The following is a 22,414-nucleotide window of genomic DNA, read 5'->3' on the forward strand; positions in this document are numbered from 1 at the left end:
ACATTGAGTTTCAATCCAATTGTGCCTCACTAGGAAGCAAATGAACCGAATTCCTCAGAGGATGGCACCAGACCTTCATGTGGCTATTTATCTCAGGTTACTTTTAATTCAGTTTAATTAAATTTGCTTCGAGTTCCTCAGCAATCAGTGCTCCCCCTTTCTCAAACCAACTGTTTATTCCCCTGGGCCATTTAATCCAGGGGGCACAGGAGAATTCCTTGTTCCAACCAACTCCAATGAGCCGCGTTCATTTCAATGCCTAAAACAACAGAAACGCTCGGCAGCGACAACGCCAAACCCAACAGCCCCGAGGTGGCCGCCCTTGGCAGGAGCTGAACGCTCTCCCCAGGGGCTGTCACAGCTCCCAGTGCCATTTCCCAGGGGCTTTCACAGCTCCCAGTGCCATTTCCCAGAGCAGATGGGGTGGCAGAGCCCCTGCAGGGCCGGTGCTGCCGCGCCTGGTGCATCCAAGGGTGGCCTCCTGAGACAAACACAGCAGAAGCTGGAAGATGTTCACCACTTGTTGCTCTCAGCATCTGCAGCAAAGTTTTGGGAATATTTTCAGTACTTGCAGGGGCTTTGTACTGACACAGGTCCTGAAATGGGGTGTCATTTAGGCTTCAAAGCACTGCAAAGTGTTAAAACAAATGAATTTTGGCTCACTTTCTTCTGAAAAGGCTTCATGTTTTCTCCAATATGTTTTGTTTAATGGAGAGAACTTGAAGAGGTGACAGATTCACAGTGTCCCAAAAAACGTTACTGGGAGACATTGGTTAAAGTGCTCACACACAAATTGTGGAGTCAGTTTTTCGTCTTGATCTTGGCTTCGTAACTGGGAGAGCTGCCCAACAGCCCTGAGGTGGCCACCCTTGGCAGGAGCTGAAGGCTCTCCCCAGAGGCTTTCACAGCTCCCAGTGCCATTTCCCAGAGCAGATGAGGTGGCAGAGCCCCTGCAGGGCCGGTGCTGCCGCGCCTGGTGCATCCAAGGGTGGCCTCCTGCCCGCCCACACCTGCGCGCGGCTGCGAGCCAAGCGCGGCTCCATTTCCAGCCTTCCCCACCAGGCATCTGCCGTGTTTATACAATCTAAGAACAAGATGATTTCATCACAGAGATGGAAAGGTTTTTAGAATCCCCAGGAAAAAAAAAAAATATCCACTAGACCCATTTCCTGAGACGCGGCGCTTCTCGGAAAGGGAGTAGAAGGAGTTTTGTGATCTGGGGCAGTGAGTGTGAGAAAGAAAAATGTTGCTGGGAGAGTGGGAAGAAAATTGTTGAGAGTTGGATATGGAAGGAGTGAGAAATTCCAAATATCACCTGCCTGAAATTACTCAAATGAGAGCAGTTCTGCCACAACTATTGGCAAAGAAACTGAAGGGATGAAAATCACAGTTTAAAAACTGGGGCAAAAAGAGAAGAATTTTATCCAATATCTGGTCAAGCAGTCCTGACACACATGGCAACACAGAAAGGGGATTCTCCCATCTGTTTCACCTCCCCTAAAACCCTGAAATTCTCTGTAGCAGCCTAAAGCAGGAAACCACAAAGTGACCCAAAGAAAGGTGAGAGCTGGAACCACAAAATGACACAGCACAAAAACAACATTTTCAAGTGTTTTGAGGGAGCAATGGCTCAATTTCACGTTATTCCAATGGGTTGTAATTTGTTTTTGAATACCCAGAGTGAGTTCTGGGGGACTGGGACAGACATCCCATCTTTAGAATGTTGTACCTGAGCCTTGCACACACACTAGTGTAGCTGTTCTGCTCCAGCAGAACTCCAAGGTAAGGAATTTACATGGAGGAGAATTAGACTGTCCAAATTTATGGGAATAGCTTTTTTAATGTACATCAGCACAAACTGCACAGAAATTCAAGCTACCTGATGTTACATTCGACATTTTTACTCCTAACTAAGAAAAAGAAGCTCGCTGCCAACTGCTCTGTATTTTTTTCATATCTAAATATTCTCTTTTATAGGTATTCTTTCTAATATCAATAAAACTTTTTACTTTTTTTTACTTTCTCCCAGAGATACCCAAACTAACAGCTGGTCAAATCTTCCTCACTGTGACTTATTTCCAGAGCTGCTAAAGAGATGAAATGCCAAAAGACACATCTTGGGCTGTGCTCCACAGGCAGGAGCCTGGGAGAAGATGAGAACAGCACAGCAAAGACCTGGACAAGGGGATGGGGAAGTTCTTTGTTTGGCTTTGGGTTTTTTCTCCCCTCTGATTGATTTTTACAGAGTTTTTTAATCTGAACGCCCCTTGGCTTCTGCAGGGAGAGTTTTCCTGCTGCCTGGTGCCTCAGGCACTGCTGCCAGGTTGGCTCCTGCCTCTCCCTGGCTGTTTGTGTCCTGCTGTCCATCCCACACGAGCAGGGATTTGACATTCCCACAACAGTTGTGCCACGAGTCTGAGCAAGTGCTGTCTCCACAGGGAGGCTCAGCACAGGATCAGGGTAAGGCAGCATCCTCACATTCCCTCCAGATTCTGGAAGTCCTTTCTGGTTCAAATCTCCAGTTTGAGTCCCCACTGAGCAATGCGGCACATTAGAAAAATGATAAGAAAACCCCTGAGTGGTGAACCCCATGAAACAAAGTCTCTTTTGTTTATAAAATATGAAATCAAATATCTTTTAGGTCATGGAAGGCCAGCAGAAACCCCAGCTCTAGCCCTGGGCAGCAGCAGCAGCATAAAACCACCCACATCTCAAAGCAAGTGGCTTGGGAGGCCCAAATTTCAGGGGACCATGTCCTGTTCCTGTGTTTTTCCAACTTGTTGTATGAGTAAAGGGGAAGGGTAACCCAGCCAAAGCCCTGCTGAGCAGCAGTGAGCAATGTAACTGATCATTTCACTTTGTTTTCAATCCAGACCTTTGCCTTGGGAATTTTAACAGAAGCTGCCTGAACCAAAAAGGCTTTTCCTTTTTTATTCCACCTTTAAGCTGCTAAAAGCTGTACACTGGAAAATAGATATCCTGCCTGGGGCTCCCTGCTAAACACTGGGATGTTAAACATCTTACCTCAGGCTGCTTTCTCCCCCCTTTGCAACCCACAGAAGGAAAGAGAGCTCAAGGAAGAAGAGTTAAAATATTTGTTACACTCCTGTAAACAGCAGATGATTGGCAGGGCTTGGCATCAGCAGTTTTTGCAATAAGATCCACATGTGATGCAGGGGCTGGAGATGGAAACAAGGACTCAGAAATTGCTGCTGAAGGTGTTTGCAGAAGGATCTGGGAATGTTTGGACCAAAGGTGCAGAATCCTGCTGGGGGACTGGGGAAAGCAGCCCCAGAAAGGGACAGAGCTGCAAATGCCACCAGGGCATTTCTGCCAGGAGGGGCTGCTCCAGCAGAGCTCTGACGGAAAACAGTGGGGAAATACCAAAGCAAACCAGCCAAACAAACAAAAAAACCACCCTAAAACTCCACAAACAAACAAAAGAACAAAACCCCACCAAAAATAACAAAATGTCAGGTGGAAAAGGAGATTCTTGCATTTCTACAGACACAATATGACAGATTTGGGAATGGCCAAGAGAAGCCATTTCCCATTCCCTTGCTGAGTTTCTGAGTCCAAGCATTCTTTCCTAAAGGATGTCCTGTTTCCTCAAGCAATGTGATGGTTTGAGTCCATTGCTTGCTCTCTTTCTACTCATACACTGTCTTTAAAAACAGGGAAAAGCATTTCTTTACAAACTGCATAAAAATCATTTCACCATATACTGATATACAAACATTTCCATTTTAGTCCTGGACTACCTCCAATCTACCTTCCAAAAAAAATAATGTGAATTAAATTATTTCACACTTTCATCAAATCCTCTGAGCTACCACAGAGTATGGCCAGGGAACGCTGAAATCCACAAACCATGGGCACAGAAGGGATTTTCCTGAGGAAGAAAATATTCTTACCCTGCCCCTTTTCAATTTTAGTCCTGGACTACCTCCAATCTACCTTACAAAAAAAATAAAAAAAATAATGTGAATTAAATTATTTCACACTTTCATCAAATCCTCTGAGTTATCACAGACCCCCTGCTCTGCATGGCCAGGGAACACTGAAATCCACAAACCACAGAAGGGATTTTCCTGAGGAGCAAATATTCTTACCCTGCCCCTGAGTGATCCTGACTGCCCTGGAGGCCCCACCTGCGCTGGGAATTTTCTCTCAAGATGCATTTGCTGAAATCCAGCCTCAGTTTTGCACTTTTTAGAAAGGGCAGCAAACGAAATCTCGTGTGGCTCAGTAATGAGAGCAGTAATTGCCACGGGGCCGACAATGATTTATGCAGAAGTTCTCAACTGCTTCTCATGGCCTGTCAGATGGTGAAAGGGAATGCAAAGCCCGTCATCAAAACCACTCCTGAGAGCAACATTCCTGAAAGCTGCACTCCTGCTAAAGAATATGGAAAGAAAGAACTGGGGTGGCTTCTGGAGAAGCAATAAAACTGCATTTTTATCCAGAGATTCCTCTAGATCAGATTCCCTGATTGCACCAGACATGGAAATCATGTTCTCCAAGACTCACCAGATCTGAAATGAAGATATGAACACTCACATCCCTACAACAAGGCTCCTGAGCACTCTAATATTTGTTGGAAGTGTGGATTTTATCCTGCTTTTCTCCTTCAAAAGCCTCAGGAGAAATATATTTTGCACTTCAACTGCAGACAGCAGTTAAATGCTAATGCTGTTACAGCATCAAAAGTTACAAGTAGGTTTCAAGAGTCAAGAAAAGAAAGAGTTATACTATTTTTTAAATTAGATGAGTTCAACTTATACTAACCAGTAATGCCATTGGTAGATATAAATTCTGGATGTGGGAGAGGCAGATATAGATATATTAAATAAAGGCATAGAAATGCTCAATTTACAAGTGGTGTTTTCCTGACATTGTGTTCTAAAGTTTCTTCTTTCCATATTACAAGACTGTCACTTCTGGGGGGTGACAACTTTTCAAGTTACTCCAAGCAAGAAGTTAATGAGCTCCGAATATTGGCAGTGGTGGTTGAATAAATTAGTGTGGAAAGAAAACTCCTCTTAGCTCATTTTCAAAATGAAAATGCATTTCATTTGGAAAAACAAAATTTAAAAGTTAGAATTTTAAAGAGGAGGCAAGAGCAAGAATAAAGAACAACATGTGCCAGCTCTCCTTTCTAACCCCTGGCTGTAATTTCAGAAATAAATATATTATTTTCAAGGGAAAAAAACTAACATAAAAGTTGCCAATAAGTGCATATTTCAATGAAATTTTCGTTCTGGGGAGAATGAGGAAACTACTGAAGTCAAACCCATTAAAATCAATTACAAGTGGAAATATTCCCAAGCTCACCAAGGTAAAATCAAGGTTAACATGTCCATTTTCCAGAGATTGGGACTCTTCAAAAAGTCATCTACCAATCAATTAAAGGTACCCTTGGCAGTAATTTATGATATACTAATTTTAAAATTAAAGGGAATTATTTATACAACTGCCCAAAGAAAGATTTTTTTTAAAAAGTGTGGAAGACCTTCACAATGTGGTCCACAAATTGGATTACAACATGTTCACTAATTTGATTTTTCTTCTTGTGTAAACCAGGGCAAAAGCTTTCAGGAAAACAATTTAAAGCAGGGAAAGCAGTGACTATTGAATAGAATGCTGTGCTGTGGGAAAACACAACCACATTTTCCCAGGCTGTGCTGCTGAGCTTTCCAGACTCCCTCACAATCTCAGCTGGCTCCTGTCTTCCCATGGGAAAAGAAACGTTTTAAATGCACGATCAAAATAAGAAGAATAACAATTTGAAAAAGAAAGGAACAAGCCTCCCCTTGCCTGATGACACAGCTCCCCTAAAACCTGGAGAAATTATGATTTCAAAATTCTTTTCCTGCAAGATAAAACAAAACAAAATAAAATAGGGCAATCGGCACATTTAGTCTAAGCTAAATCTTAATTTTGTCAAGGATCTCTCATGGTTTATAATGTCCCCAAGGTATCCCACTAGTTAGATGAGGTAATTCCAATACATAATATTTTCTTCAGTTAAAAAAAAAAAATAAAGCAATGACTCCTTTATCTTTTCATGCCTAAATCGAGCACCTGCTGAATCAATAGCCAAGCATTCAAAATGCAGTGAGGGAGCAATGAAAGGCTCCCAATGATTTCCAAAGGATGAAAAAAGCCCCGGCAGGAGGCAGGAGCTGTGCAGGGCTACGTGCTGATTGTGCTGCTGAATGGCAAGGCAAGGAGGAAGGGGCTGCAAGGAAAAGCAGCCAAAGGAAACTGCAGCAAATGTACAAAGCATTTCAGGGCTATATTTAGAGGAAGACATTCTTCCTACATTTGCCAAGCTGCTCACGTCATTTCACACAGCATGTTTGATCCAGCTTTAGAAGTCTGGGAGGGAGCAGGAGAGAGGGGGGGGAGGAAAAAAAATCTGGATCAGCTGCCAGAAATGGAAATCTTGCATTTATGGAGAGGAACAAATATTTTAAGCATGTGAATTCAAGAGTGCTTTCCAAAGAGGGTGGGGGGGGGGAAATGGGAAAAAAGGAAGGGGGGCAGGCAGGGTGGTAAAACTTCCTGCAGCCAGAAAGGCTCTGCAGAATATGGGGAATATTTATCAGGAACAGGACTTTGCTCCAATATTCCCTATGGAGCCAGGCTCATGAGCCTGAGCTGCACCACTAAAAATACTGAGATGTGTGAATCTCACTGAGTTCAAGCCTTCATCTGGTGTAAACTGGAGATCTGTGCTCCTGCCATGGGATCCAGCAGTTACATAAGCAATTACATATTCCTCATCCATAATACGTGATAAACAACCACAAAGGATGAATCAAGCACCCTCCAAATGCAGGCTCAAAGGTGCAAACTGTATCAAAACCCCTCCAGTTTCACAGGAAAAGTTATGATTTTCCTTTAACTCACGTCAAGAGGTTCAGGATTTGCATAAAGAAACGTCAAGATGAAAAGAAAAATATGTCAGGAGCAGATGTAATGGGATCAGGAACAAACCACGTGGAAGTTTCCTGTTAGTGACCTTCTGGAGGCTGGGGATGGAATTGATTTGAGATTTAGGACATGCTTTGCTTAAACTGAGATGACTTTTGTGAAAAGTTTTTACCTTCATTCCCTTCTCCAGGTGGCTGATAAAAGGAAAGCCCCAAAGATATGATGGCTGCAATTTCCAAGATGATAAGAGTCACGTCCTGCAACGCTTCCCAAACTAGCTGTATGAATGTTTTTGGCTTCTTTGGAGGTATAAAATTTTTTCCAAAAATAAGCTTTCTTTTTTCTAGGTCTGCAGCAGTTCCAGCTAATCCTGTAAAGAAAATAAAATAAAATCAAATCAGGTCAAATTGCCATGAAATAGAAAATACATCCCTATAAATTACTTCTTAAAGAAAAATTCCAAGCTGTGGCACCTATGGCATATAGACAAATGTAAAAATTACACTTCAATTGTGCCTTCATGAGAGGATTTGTCCTGATATTCTGAACAGAATTCTCATGAGCTCCATTTAGTACTAATTCCTGCCAGGTTTCATCATTAAAAAGCCTTTGAATTAAAGGTTTGTATTAATAAGACCTATGTATATACATATGTACAAGCAATGACTTCTGAAAATAGATCCTAAACAAAAAGAAATTATTTTTGGGATGAAGCTGGAATAGCTGATGGAAACTTTTGGTAATACCTGTAGCAGATCACACAAATCTTTGTTCTGAATGCAAGGATAAATCAATAAAGCCTCTGTTGTGCTACTTCAAAGCAACCTCTGGCTGCAAATGGACTTCAGCACATCCCTGGAATGAGCTGCATCACATTTTTGTCACAGGAAAAAGACAAAGTGACAAGTTAAATATGCACAGAAGGGCAAAAGGAAACAACATGGCTCCATGTATTTTACATGATGCTTCAATTTAAGAGCATTTCAATTTAAGGACACAGGATAACAATGGGTGGTTGTGCTGAACAATCCACTGGGGTGCTTTTTTACCCTCCTTTTTAATTATATTAAAGGATGCATGTCTGGTGCCTTTCCAGAAAAGCAAAACAAAACAAAAAAAACCCCAAAACCAAATTAAAAACCCCAAAACTTGCAAGCATCAAGGTAAAATAACTGAGCCCAAATATCTCCCTGAGCAGCATAAAAAACTGCAAGAATTGTTCAATGTTTCTGTCAAACAATTCCTGATATCATTGGTTGGATTGGAAAAGACCTTTGGGATCATCAAGTCCAGCTGCTCCCCCAGCACTCCCAATCCCACATATACACATCCCTTAAATCCCCTGAGGACTGGAACATTGGAACAGCCTGTTCCAATGCTGGTCACCCCTTCCAATGGAGAAACGTTTCCTAATATTCAATTTATACCTCCCTTGGTGCACCTGGAGCAGTTTCCTCTTGTCTTACTTAAAGAAGAGACCAAACCAGCTGGAACAGTTACAGAACTTTAGGTTTTGAACATGATCAGCAACATATTTATGGTTATTTAGGATTATTTATGGCTATTTAGGATTATTTATGGCTATATATCGTTATCCATTCTTACATGACACCAGGAAAACACCAAAGATGAGGAACAGAAGGTGGCTGTGAGGGAGGAAACCACCAACCCCACACCATGAGGATTCCTGAGTTCAGGAGGTTCAGGGCAAATCCCTGCCTTCCCCAAAGCCTGTGGGATACCTCAGGGATGGGAAACCCTGCAAATATCCTCTCTAAGCAGTGAGGGAATGCCAGGAGTCCCCACTCTGTGCCTGGTTCCCCCAGTCCCTCTGGGGTGGTTCCTCCATTTCCTCAGGACGAAAGCGATGCTCCCCTGGTCTGGATCTATCCCTGCCTCACTGCAGGCACATCCTGACTCACCTTTCCCTTCAGGTGTCTCCTTACAGCTGCTGGGAGCCTTCTGGCTCTTGGTTAACTCATCAAAGTTTCATTTCCCCCTCAGCTGCAGAGAAACACGAGCCCCTCCTGTGGATCAGGGTTATTATTACCTCACCCCGGTTGATTTGCAGGGCCTGTGCTCAGTGATATGGGACAGGTTCCAGCCACCAGCATCCAAACTCCTCTCAGAGCTCCCAAGGAAGCTCCCAAGGCTGGGAAAATCTTTTCCTCTGTGCCACAGGAGCTGCTGCCTTTTTGTGAGCCCACAGAAATTTGGGCAAGGCGGGTGAGGGATGAGGCCCTCACAGGGCCCACCCCAGCACACACCAAACAGGGCACTCTGAGCAACACCAGAGGGCTGCCAAAAGGAAGGATTTACTCTAACAATCAGAGACTCATGGGATCACTATGGTTGGAAAAGATCTCCAAGATCATTGAATACAACTTTGAAGCCAATGCTGTCAAGTCCACCAGGTCCCCAGGCCCCACATCTGCATGTTTCTGAGTGCTTCCAGGGACAGTGACCCCACCACCCCCCTGGAGAGCCTCTTCCAGTGCTTGACAGCCCTTCCATGGATAAATTTCTCCTAATATTCCATCTAAACCTCCCCTGGAACATTTTGAGGCCATTTTCTCTTGTGGACCTTGTTCCCCGGAGCAGAGCCCAACATCCCCAGCTGTACCCTCCTGTCAGGAGTTGTGCAGAGCCAGAAATCCTCCCTGAGCCTCCTTTTCTCCAGTCTAAGCCCCTTTCCAGCTCCTCCTCATGGGGCTTGTGCCAAAGGCACACACAATTTGCATCACACTCCCAAAACTCAACCAATTCAACCTCACTTGTGAAGGGGAAATTCCATGGGCACCACTGACAGGGATTCTAAATGCTTGTTTCTAAATACTTGTTTCTAAATGCTTCCAGGGGTGGTGACTCCACCACCCCCCTGGAGAGCCTCTTCCAGTGCTTGACAGCCCTTCCATGGAGAAATTTCTCCTAATGTTCAACCTAAACCTCCCTGGAATACCTCAAGGCCATTTCCCCTTGTGGGCCTTGTTCCCTGGGAGCAGAGCCCAACACCCTCTGCCTGTCCCCTCCTGTCAGGAGTTGTGCAGAGCCAGAAATCCTCCCTTTGATCCAGGCTGAGCCCCTTTCCAGCTCCTCCTCACGGGGCTTGTACCAAAGGCACCCACAATTTGCATCACACCCCCAAAACTCATCCATGTGAGGGAGAAATTCCATGGGCACCACTGACAGGGATTTTGAGCAGGAATTTTGATCTGATGCAGCTTCAGGCAGCAACACAAAACTCTTGAAGGAAAAACTCAAAGAAAGGAAGGAGCAGATATGTGAACAATGTCCTTTTCCACCACAGAACATTGGTGCTCAGTGGTGGGGCAGCTCCAGCATGGCAGGGATGGCTGGGACAGCACAGGGAAAAGCTGCAGGGATTTCAATAATCCCAATCACAGTTACCAGGATGTGCTGGATTCCTGAGTCTGAAGTGATGCCCAGGAGGGCACACATAGGACAGCTCCTGTCCTGGGTGTCTGATTCATGTAAAATACACCTGAGGAGCCTCCAAAGCCAAGGAGAGACTGCAACTCCAAGAGCTGTTTTTTCTCTAATATAAAATTTGTCCATTTAGACACCATAAGGCTGAGGAACAGACTGTCTAAAGCATCCATGGCCATCCTTATTTTCCTGATCAAAGTCCACATAAAGCTGGAATTCAGACATCAGTCATTCAGACTCCTCCATTTTTGTTAATATTTTCCTTAAGTACCACAAACAAGGGTAAATTATACAGATGATTTTATTCTTTTCTCTAAGTCCTGGTGAAATTACTCACCCACTCAGTCTCATCTAAAAACCAGAGTATATTCATCATTAATAATGAAATTTATTTCCTTGTAAATCGTTTAGAAATCCTGGAAAATGACATCCAGTGTTCAGTTCAAACCAAAAGGTTTCCCTCCTCTTTTGACCCAGCCATCACTCAGAATCCTGCCCAGCAAAAATTTGTTTTGTTTTAACTCCCACTGAACGCCAGAAATGAACAGACTCTTCTAATGAGAGAGAGAAAGAAGGAGAAGGAGAAGGAGAAGGAGAAGGAGAAGGAGAAGGAGAAGGAGAAGGAGAAGGAGAAGACAACAAGGAAAGTGATAAAATTGGATTTTAAGAGGGCCAGAAAAGTGCATGGAAATGATGAAGATGTGGGGAAAGGGGCTGAGGCAAGAGGTTTGCTCTGCCAAACTCCCATAAATCCTCATAATGCACAGGAAGGTACAAGAAGGGTCCTCTTTATCTCTCCCAAGTCAGCTGCTCTGCTCTGAAAGGTTATTTTGATTATTCCTGGGGGTTCTGGGCTTGGCCAGGCTGGAGGGGGCTGGTGGTGCCCCGATTGAGCACAGCCAGGGCAGCATAGCACACCTGCCCCCAGCAGCACCTGATCCTGGGGACGCCTCTCCTGCTGCCCCAGGCATGTTGGGTTTTTATCATGTTTAACACACCCACTCCATCTCCTGAATATCATTGTTTTATTCCTCCCTGGAGCCCCGTGACAACAATGAAAGAGCCTTGCAGATGAAGGCAATTTAAAACATCGTTTCTGTGTGAGGATATGAAACATCCAAGGACGTGGAGAGGAACCAATGGGGACTAAAAAACATGAATGGAAATAGGAGCTCAGCAGGACTTCAGATTTCACATATCCCCAGCACAAGCAGCAGCCTCCCATCTTGTGTTCAGCGTGGCAATAAAAGGCACAGACTGCCTGGGTTTAGGTTCATTTCTCCACACGAGCATGAATATTTTATTTGAGCGCTTTTCTAGGTCAAAGCTGCGCAGTACAACTTTGCTTGACCTGGGTGTTCAGAACAGATGTGCAGATTCGGGTTAAATTTACATACAAATATTGCACACAGGTTCAGGAAGCACTGTGAAAATTTACTGATGCTTCCAGCACTTGAGTAATTTCTTAAGGGTTCATTTTCCAAAAGTTTTCACCAAAATCTGTGGGAGAATGAAAGTGATTGCATACAAAACTTTTCCTACAATGTCGTGCAGTATATTAAATTCATTTATGATTTAATCTGGCATTGTTGCCTTTTTGGAGGGAGAAAAAGAACGCAGAACTGGAGAAATGCCACTTAGTGAATTTTCTCTGTTCCTTATCTACATCTGCCAGTTCCTGCACGTTGAATATAAAGCCATTTTTTCAATTAATGCCTGGAAAATTGTATTTCTCTGACAGTCATCTCCACTGCAACCAAATGGAGCATGACAAACACAGAATGATTCTGATGCTGCAAAAATAGCAAAAGCACAGCACATCTAACACAACAATGAAAAAAAAAACCATAAAACTTTTAAGAGAATGTTTGAAATTGGCTCAAATTAGGAGCTGAAGAATGAAGAATTTACATTTGCATTAATTGAACAAATAAATCAGTCATTGCTTATTAAATTCCTTCTGTGCTTTTTCTGATGCAGCCAGAAAAAAAAATAAGAAAATTCAAATGGCAAAACCTGTAAATGGTATTTTAAAACTGAAATGTGAGATTTGTTCAGCATGGAAGGGAAAGGCTTCCAGGGACGTTGTAGAAATGAAGGGAGAGAGGAAAGGCAACTATTTTGATTAGAGATAATTAAAAATTAGGTATGACACACCTGAGTTCTTCCTGTGAGAACCCATGGTTTTCTCTCTGAAGCCAAAATCCCCTCGGCCTCAAACTCTTTTTTCCCACAATGAGCCCTCCCACCATCACAGAAATTGAAAAACACCCCAAGAGTCCCTGGACAGTTATTTCATTTTCCTAGCCTGGTTTCACCATTGCATGTATTTCCCATGGAGCTCCCTGCCATTCCTGCTGCCCCACAACAATTCAGGAAACCCTGCCCCAGGCCCACAGAGCTCTTGCAGTCTCTCACATCTTCCTGATGAACATTAATTACAAATATCAGCTGGGGTAACAAGGACAATTCAAGTCCCTCACTAAATATTTTTAGTGGGATTTGACTCTGTCTTTGCCAGCAGAATTTTGATCTGCTTTTCCCTCTCCAACAAGCAAGAAATAGCTTGGCTTTTTTCCTTCCATCTCCTCAGCAGCAATCTAAGCAGCTTCATCTCTGTACCAGTGACTGAAGGAGCTGGAAATGTCACATTTTCAATTCAAATGAAGAGCTTGGAACCAACAGATTCAGTTCCTGAGGTCTGCCTTAGGAAACTGCCCCAACCTAGCTGGGGAAGGCAGGGGGACACTCCCAGTAAACTGTTCTGGTTTGGATCAAATGCTCAGGAAGGTCTGGTTTGTCCCTAAGGTGTAAAGATGTCACCACTGTGATGTAATCCAGCATCAGCCTCCCTTATTTCCCACTGGAAAGTGGGACTGGGGGAAAGAAAACATTACATTCTCTCATTTTCTGTCTATCCCTTCCTAAAAGCCCCAACACCATTCAGGAATTCTTCATTAATTTCCTTGTTTATCCAAGGAAAACAGGTCAGGAATTGTTCATGACCCTCATTTATCCAAGGAAAACAAACTCCTGGAAAACCACAAAACCACAGCTTGCATCAAACTGACACAATAGGATTGGTTTCCAAGTGAAAACTACCCCAAAGATGGGAAACACAAAGTGGAAATATTCACCCTTGGAATGGGTGCCTCCCAGTTTTACCAAGATTTTCCATGCAGTACATTGAAATTCTGTTCAGGTCATATTAAAATAAAGTCAATTGAGAGAATGCTGTCCATCAGTAGGAGAGAGTTTAATGAGAGCATCATCTAATTCCAGCAAGGTGAATTGGAATTTCACTACTGAATGAACCTCAACAAATAATAATTTCCTTCTAATCTCAGGACTACAAAGCTGTCTCTAAGTGTAATGAATCTCATTACTCTTTTTCATTAATATCACTTGAATACTTTTTCTTTATAAAGGTTAAGAAATACATCCAAAAATTAAAAGCCTTTGGCATTACAGTTATCTAAGCACGTGTCCTGTAAGCTTTATGGGATTATTCCTGTGGGCAGAACTTTGCAGGGCCTAGACCCTCCTGGACTCAAATTCTTTACAGCCACATCCAGACAGCCAGCATGGAGAAAAGAGGGCACAGAAACAGAAGATTAATTACCTCCCTCTCCACTTCCTCATTAACCATCCTCCCTCTTCACATCTGACAGCAACGAGTGGCCCTGGCACCCTGTGCTGCCCTCTGAGCCCTGCCACCCCTCAGCACCCCAAATCCAACAACCAGACCCCAAAAACCTCCTAGAAACCTTCCCTCTGACAGGGTGCAACCCCAGCTATCACCTGAGCCACACAAAGTATGCAAATTCCTCTCTAATTCCGTGACCTTTCAAAAATAAAGGAACTGAAGAGTTTAACAATTGTTCTTACAGACTGATTGTCTAATGCAAATGTTAAGACAGGTACAGCTGTTAGGAACAGGTACAGAACAACTTGCACTTGTGCCATGAATTCCCATCCCTCAATCTGCAGAAATTCCAGAAAACTTTATCTCAATGGATGAGGCAGGGAAGGGCTGAGGTTCCTGCCCCAGACAGGTTGGGGGCAGTTCAGGGCAGTGAATCCACATCATCTGGGATTGCTGATTTACATTTACACCAGGCAAGGTTTGTTACTGCCCAGAAGCACTGAATGCTCCATGACATCTCTAATTCCCCATCAGCCATTCAGGGTTTTATTTCTTCCATCATCTTTTAATTCCTTTTTAAAGTCGAATTGCCCTGAAATGAAGCCATTGAGCAGGAACAAACAGTTTACATAAGATGAGTAATAACAGCAGCACCAGAAATGGTTCTTGAGAGTGGCTGAAAACAGCCCCAAAAAAGCCACTCATGTGAAAGACATGCCATGATTTCATAATAATCTAATGACTGGACTTCTGTGCAGCACAGGAACATGAGCCAGGGCTGGGGCAACAGATGAGACATCAAATATTAAAGGCAAGACATGCACTGTAGCAGATGACTCATGGTTTTCTGGCCCAAACAGAGAGCAAGAAGCTTTCTGCAAAGGCTGATAAAGCATTCAGTGAGAGCTCAAGGTCTGGGATGAAGAAAGAGGAATCAGGATTTTTTTTTTTTTTTTAATGTTCTGCTGTTATTGGGAGTGCGGCTGCTGAGAGGGAAGAGAATTATCCCAGCAGAAATCATTCCTTCAGCTCTTACCCAACCTGGTCATCATGAAACCATCCACACATCTCTCACCTCGGTACCTCAGGCTCCTGGAAACATTTTTCTTTTGCTTTATCATGATATATTATCAAGTACAATAAAGCCACTAGATTCAGGGCAAGGATTGTAAGAAATACTCATAATCTAGAATAAATACTAATAACCTAGAATTAATACCCATCATCTCAACTAAATAATAAAAAGCCAATAAAAATCCATTTTTGTGTTACATACTTAAATACCAGAGCAGATCACAGATCTTCACCGAGCACTGAGACACAAAGAAACTGAAGGTTGTGGAAGGGTTTGGCAGCCAAACCAAACAATCCCAGTGCACTGGGATACCCACAGGCACTGGATCCTCCAGGTTTGTTCAGCACCACAGACCCTCAGCTTCTGCACGGTGTCGGGGCTTTTAGGAAGGGATAGAGGGAAAATGAGGGAATGTAAGGTTTTCTTTCCCCCAGTCTCACTTTCCAGGTACTCAAAGCCTTGAGAATCACTCTTTAAATATATATATTTTTTAGTTATTAAAACCAAGCCAAGATTTTCCTCCCACAGAAGGAGGAACATTAGGATTTGAAGTGGACCATACAAATGGCCTCTGCACATTTTTTATCACCCACAAAACCCTGACTTCCTACTGAAACACAGATGTGGCATCACTAAAATGATGTTGCTGAGAGTATACAGGAAATAGAATCAAAAATGTGGAGCGTTTTTTATACTATTTCACAGTATCATTCACAGTACTGAATTATAGCGATATAATTATTCTAGATAATGTGAAATACTTTTCTTGCTCTTGATATTTAAGTTAAATCAACATCCCTGGGTTGACTTAACTTAAATTGTTGTTCTTGTTGTTCTGTAGGTCAGGCTTGGAAAGCATTAACACATAAATCAGGTCATGGCAAGGAGCACCCATGGAAGTTTAACAGGTCCAAGGTGATTGTCAAGAAAACAATCACAGAATGAATGTCTCTGCCTGTCCCCCGTCCCACCTCCTTCAGATCCTCCTTGTCACCATCACATTTTCTGGAAAAAATCCCTTTGCTGAGATTCCTTCTCCTGGGAATCTGAGAAGCCTCAGAGGAAAATGAAAACAATAATTATCTGATTTGCTTCTCCTGTGTTTTGCTGCTTTGGAATGCGGTTTGGAGATTGTTTACCAACTGGTCATTATTTGATTGGTGTCATGTGAATTGTTTTTACTTAATGACCAATCACCATCAGCTGTGTTGGACTCTGGAGAGTCACAGGTTTTCATTGATATCTTGTTAAACCTTCTGTAAGTACCCTTTCTCTATTCTTTAGTATAGTTTAGTATAGTATTCTATCATATCATATCATATCATATCCTATGATATCATATCATATCATATCTCATATATCTCATATCATAAAATATTAAATCAGCTTTCTAAGAACATGGAGTCAGATTCATTTCCTTCCTGCCGCAGAGGACCCCAAAAATGCCACACCTCCTCACCTAGGAGGACATCAAAAGGGCCTCCATTCCCTGGGCAAATTGTAAAATATTGGGGTGTACATTTAATCCTGAGTGGAAAGGTACCTAACATTACAGAACAAATTTCTCTCTTAATTTTAGAGATGCCTCTAGAAATCGGAACTATTTGACTCCAGGCAAATTTTGGCCCAAGAGCATTTCCTACTTTCCAAAAGAAACCTGGACTAAAAATAAATACCCAGGGGATGAAAAATGCCATCAATATATAGTTAAACTTTATTTAAAACACCTTTTTGAGGCTGGCATCCTGCACAGACAAGAATCTACACATGCTATGTGCCATGAAGGTCCTACCTACAGTACAGCTGAGGGTTCCATGGAGACCCTCACCTGCCCTCTCACACCAGAAGGTGCTGTCAGGGTAATTTGGCCTAAATTGCTGAAGATTTCTCAAGATTTTGTGTGCCCACTGAGGGTGACACTCCTGGCAGCCAGAAAACAGCAAAGGAATAAAGGAATCAAAGACATGAGCCTGGGAAAGCATGGCCTGAGTGAGGGAAACATTCTGCAGGACACATCAGACAGACTTTTAAATCCAGCACGAGGCTCTTATGCAGTATCCTGAGAGTCGCTTTTCCAGAAAGTGGAAAGAATCTCTGCTCTTCCATTAAGAATCTTTCCTATTATTATTTCTCACTGCGATCACCACAGTTTCCGTGGCATCAGCAGTTCTGAGGGTCTGGAGCTCAATTTATTTGATGGAATCTATTGAAAAGGTTAAAAGTGACATAGCATAACAACAGATGCTCTGACAACAACAACAGTGAGGCCAGGCATGTGCAGGGTAGGCAGCTGATTCCTCACAGGGTGCTTTCATCTTTAACATATAAACACAAAAATAAATTTATATTATGATGGGACACATCTTGGTGAGGTCAGTACGGAAGTTGAAATGAAATCTCAAAATCCACTTTGCCCAGGCTGCTTCTTTGGCATGGCTCTTTCCCAGCTGGCTTAGATAAAACAGCAAATAAAGCAAACTGCATTTTCCTGAGGTGTTATCTCCACTTGGCAGCTCCCAATGTCCCTGTCAGTGTCACCCAGTGCTCCTGTGAGCAATGTCACCGTGTCACCCACACAGTGCTGGCCTCTCCAGCTCTGCAGGGCTGAGCATCCCTGCTGTGCATCCAGGGCAGCTAAAAATGAGTGGGAAGGCTGAAGGAAGCACAGTGCTGTGATCATGATGTCACCTGCAAGCAACACTCAGCATTGCTCTGACCCCGCAGTGACAGTGATTTCCCTCTGAACACACTGCCCAGCCTGGGAGGTGATTTGGGAGCATCCAAAGGGAGAACTCCCCCAACCCAGGAGCACCTGGCAGCCCTCAGAGCACTGCCACTGCTCCCTCTGTGACTCTGCACTCATCATTTCCCACCCAGCCCATCCTCTCCTGGCACCTTGTGTGTGCCTGCTCCCAAATTCCACCCTGTGGCATAGTGGCACTAACCACCATTGAACTTCTCCAGGTTGTGTTCCAGGGCAAATCAAAGATTAAATTAAATTACAAAGTCAGCCAAAGGCTCCATGGGTTTTTTAATGGCCTCAGGAGGGACCTGGCTCCAGCAGCACCTTGGAGATGCTCAGGTCAAAGCGAGCTCAGCAAACTCAGGCTGAGGGATTCACCTGTTCTCAGGTGAATTTTTATTTATTTATTCTGGATAGCTGTTATTTATTCTGGGATAGCTGTTCCCCAGTACCCACCATGGATTACCTCCTTCTGGGCAGTTCCTGCTCTGCATTCAGAGGCCCCTCCCAGGATGAAGCACAGCAATGAGTGAATGGGCTGAAGTCAAATGAAATGGGTGGCACAACATAAACAGGGAATTGCTGGGCAAGGAAAAGCTTCCAGGCCATGAATGGAGTCAATGACTTCTCACTGGAGACCTCCTTTCCACTAAAAACCTGAACTTCCCAATGTACAATGAAGGTTAGTTAATTACTTAATAACTGTTGGGGTTATTTGGCCTGCATTAAGAAAATGCAACATTTGTTTTTTCAGTAAACCTGTCCAAGGTTGTCTCTTAAGAGGAATTTGGTGCTCCTACTATGATAAAATACAATAGTTTGATTTCTGCTGATGTGTCTCACACAAATTCATGAACATTTGCAATGTGAGCAGACTTCTGCCAGAGCTTTGATCAATGTGCACTGGCCAAAGGACACACAGGATGTTCAACTTCTCAAACCAAAGTGCTGTTGGGGTTAATTGGTGGGCATTAAGAATATTTGTTTACTCAGTGAAGCTGCCGAAGGACGGTTGTTGATGAGAACTTGGTGCTTCTACTATGACACAAAATAATACTTTGTTTTCTGCTGATGTGTCTCACACAAATTTGTAAATATTTGCACATCCTTCAGATCACCCTCTGCCTTTCCTGCAGAGTTAAATACAGATTTAGAGGAGAAGTGGAAGAGGCTGTAAAATTCCATGCAAGGATGCCAACATGAGCTCTGCTCCAGCCACCAGCCCAAAACTGAGCACAGATGTGCACTCCAAGCTGGGAGTCACTGGGCACTGATATTTCAGCAAGGCAAACAAGCTCCCTCTCGCCCCATTTTGCAGATTAAATGGAGAAAAGATGCAAGCAGAGCCTCTGGACCTTCATGTCCTGTGGTAATGAGTTCATTCAGACACAAAAGGTGTTCAAGAGTCCCAGAGCAGGGGATTCACCAGGAGCAGCAGTGTTCTACTTGGGAAGATGGCCCCACTGGAAACAATAGAATTTTATTATACCAAAGAGCTCTCAGCCTCATTTAAAGCTAATACAAATAGCAGGAAAAGTGACAATGTTTTCTCCACTCCTGCTTTAATTTTGAGTGATGACAAAACAGAAGCTATGACCAAAGCAATCCCAAGATGTACTGAGGAATAGAACATTATTTTAATTCCTATACCCCCGTGCAGCAGAGCTCCACCAGGAGCACAACACCCACAGACATCTCCCAATTTAGCACACAAAAAGCCCAGAAGAATAGATTGTCTCTTCCATGAAGCACAAATTGTCAATCACCTTGATTAGCCCTCCACACAATTAACAGAATCTGAATGCACTAATCACCACTGAACTTCTCCAGGTTGTGTTCCAGGGCAAATCAAAGATTAAATTAAATTACAAAGTCAGCCAAGGGCTCCATGGGTTTTTTATGGCCACCAAACTGGGCCCACCTCAAGCCTTCCCAGTTCACAGCCATGACAAAAACAAAAGTGGGAAACACTTTTGGGGTACAAAAGATGGAGTTCCAGCAACCCAAAAAGTCCCTGAGAATCACTCGGCCACCATGGAATTCCATTTGGGGTGACAAAAGGGGGGGAAGTGTCTCTGCTCAAATCTCTTCACTTTTTTGGTCACAATATCTATATGATTGTGTTCTTTCCATTATGAATGACTTTTGCCTCCATTTTAATTTTCTGCTCTGTGGTTTGAGAAGTTGAACATTCTGTATGTCCTTTGCCCAGTGCACGTTGAGGATTAGAGGATGCAGTTCTGATCAAAGCTCTGGCAGAACTCTGCTCACATTGCAAATGTTCATGAATATGTGTGAGACACATCAGCAGAAATCAAACTATTGTATTTTATCATAGTAGGAGCACCAAATTCCTCTTAAGAGACAATCTTGGACAGGTTTACTGAATAAACAAATGTTGCATTTTCTTAATGCAGGCCAAATAACCCCAACAGTTATTAATTAATAATAAACTTTCATTATACTTCTTCCACTTCTCTTCTTCCTCTAAGTCTGTATTTAAGTCTGCAGGAAAGGCAGAGGATGAGCAAATATTTACAAATTTGTGTGAGACACATCAGCAGAAAACAAAGTATTATTTTGTGTCATAGTAGAAGCCCCAAGTTCTCATCAACAACCATCCTTGGACAGCTTCACTGAGTAAATAAATATTGCATTTTCTTAATGCCCACCAATTAACCCCAACAGTTGTTAATTAACCTTCATTGTATGTTGGGAAGTTCAGGTTTTTAGTAGAAAGGAGGTCTCCAGTGAGAAGCCTCCATTTTGAGACACATCAGCAGAAATCAAACTATTGTATTTTATCATAGTAGAAGCACCAAATTCCTCTTAAGAGACAACCTTGGACAGGTTTACTGAGAAAACAAATGTTGCATTTTCTTAATGCAGGCCAAATAACCCCAACAGTTATTAAGTAATTAACTAACCTTCATTGTACATTGGGAAGTTCAGGTTTTTAGTGGAAAGGAGGTCTCCAGTGAGAAGTCATTGACTCCATTCATGGCCTGGAAGCTTTTCCTTGCCCAGCAATTCCCTGTTTATGTTGAGCCACCCATTTCATTTGACTTCAGCCCATTCACTCATTGCTGTGCTTCATCCTGGGAGGGGCCTCTGAATGCAGAGCAGGAACTGCCCAGAAGGAGGTAATCCATGGTGGGTGCTGGGGAACAGCTATCCCAGAACAAATAAATAAATAAAAATAAATCCACCTGAGAACAGGTGAATCCTTCAGCCTGAGCCCACTTTGACCTGAGCATCTCCAAGGTGCTGCTGGATCCAGGCCCCTCCTCATCCCACAGCATGGAATTTGGGGGCAGATCCACACAATAATTTATGTTTTAACCAATATAATTTATTTTGTTGAAATAACACAATAATTTATGTTGTTAAATTAGAAACAAATTCCTGCAAGTAAAAAGAAACAAAAAAGACTAAGAAGCAAAAAATTAATTAAAAAAGGCAACTAAACCCAAAATTCTTATTATAGCAAAAGGGAGCAGAATTTTAGGCACTTAAGTACTCTTATCATGTAACACAGAGGCATAGATTTAGATAACAAGCACTTAACGAATTAATTACATTCTTTACACCAAAAGAGATGGAAAAAATGAAGTTATCCCAGTTATGCTCACCCCAAGGAAAGGAACACTTAAAACATTTTCTGAACTTAGCACAGAATTGTTCACTTGTCTCATTAGTAACTTAATTGGAAATTCTATTTTTGATTTTCAGTGAGAGTAGGTTTTGCTCTGCTCTGTTCCTTGACTTGTCAGGTTATTTTTTTCTTGTGCAGTTCCTGCCTCTCACAAAATGTTTTGGGGAAAGTCAGTCCAAATTCACAGTCCAAAATCTTATGCAAATTACTACGAGCCAACTGCTGTACAAATATTATGAAACAGAAGTCTCCCCAAGTCCTTTTCAATGGCTGCTGAACACAGCAGGATCAGACACTTTCTATTTTTATTGAAGCTCAGGTTTCCAAGTTGGTAGAATAAAAGGCATTGGAATAAGTCTTTCTGAAATAGCAGAAAAAAAAAAAAAAGATTCTGTGCCTAAGAAAAAATGCTTTGGGAAACTGGCAATCATCCTAAAACCCAAAATGTTCCAGAAACACAGCCTGTGATTCAAAGGCACTTTGTCATCTGTACAGTTTTGCTTATAGCTGCATTGCAGCATTCTCTTCAGGACTGCTCGCTGCTCTTGGAGGATAAAATGACCCAAGTGCCTCCTCTGTTCCATCATTACTCATTAATGAAGGGCCTGGGCCTAGAGATTGGCATTGCAGGAGAGGAGGAAGCTTCATTAGCACATCCCTTCAGCACCACACACACCAAACCAGCACCAACCAGGAGGCAAGAAAATCAGGATTTCAGTGGCTGCTTCAGCAGCACTCAGAGGCTGTTAGCAGTGTTCAAATGGCACTGAAAATGCTGCTCTGCTCTGAAATCATCCTGGAGAAGGCAGGAAGTGCAGAGAACCAACAGGGCTGAGGATGAAGTCATTGCTTTCAGCAGACATCTTGAGCATGCATCTGTTTTCTCCAGGTTATGTAAATGATGAGCAG

The 22,414-nt window shown here is 42.9% G+C and overlaps 1 protein-coding gene across 1 annotated transcript in view; it reads right to left on the bottom strand.

Annotated features, from left to right (window-relative positions):
- ATP2B2 (ATPase plasma membrane Ca2+ transporting 2) overlaps positions 1-22,414 on the bottom strand; it is a 403,728-nt gene that overhangs the window by 112,600 nt on the left and 268,714 nt on the right. Inside the window, exon 5 of the mRNA XM_058813217.1 lies at positions 7,112-7,309. Coding sequence (XP_058669200.1) covers positions 7,112-7,309 — 198 coding nt within the window. The remainder of the gene's footprint in view (positions 1-7,111; positions 7,310-22,414) is intronic.

The sequence above is a fragment of the Ammospiza caudacuta genome, chromosome 12 (genome assembly GCF_027887145.1).
Source record: "Ammospiza caudacuta isolate bAmmCau1 chromosome 12, bAmmCau1.pri, whole genome shotgun sequence".
In the NCBI taxonomy this organism is placed as follows: domain Eukaryota; kingdom Metazoa; phylum Chordata; class Aves; order Passeriformes; family Passerellidae; genus Ammospiza; species Ammospiza caudacuta.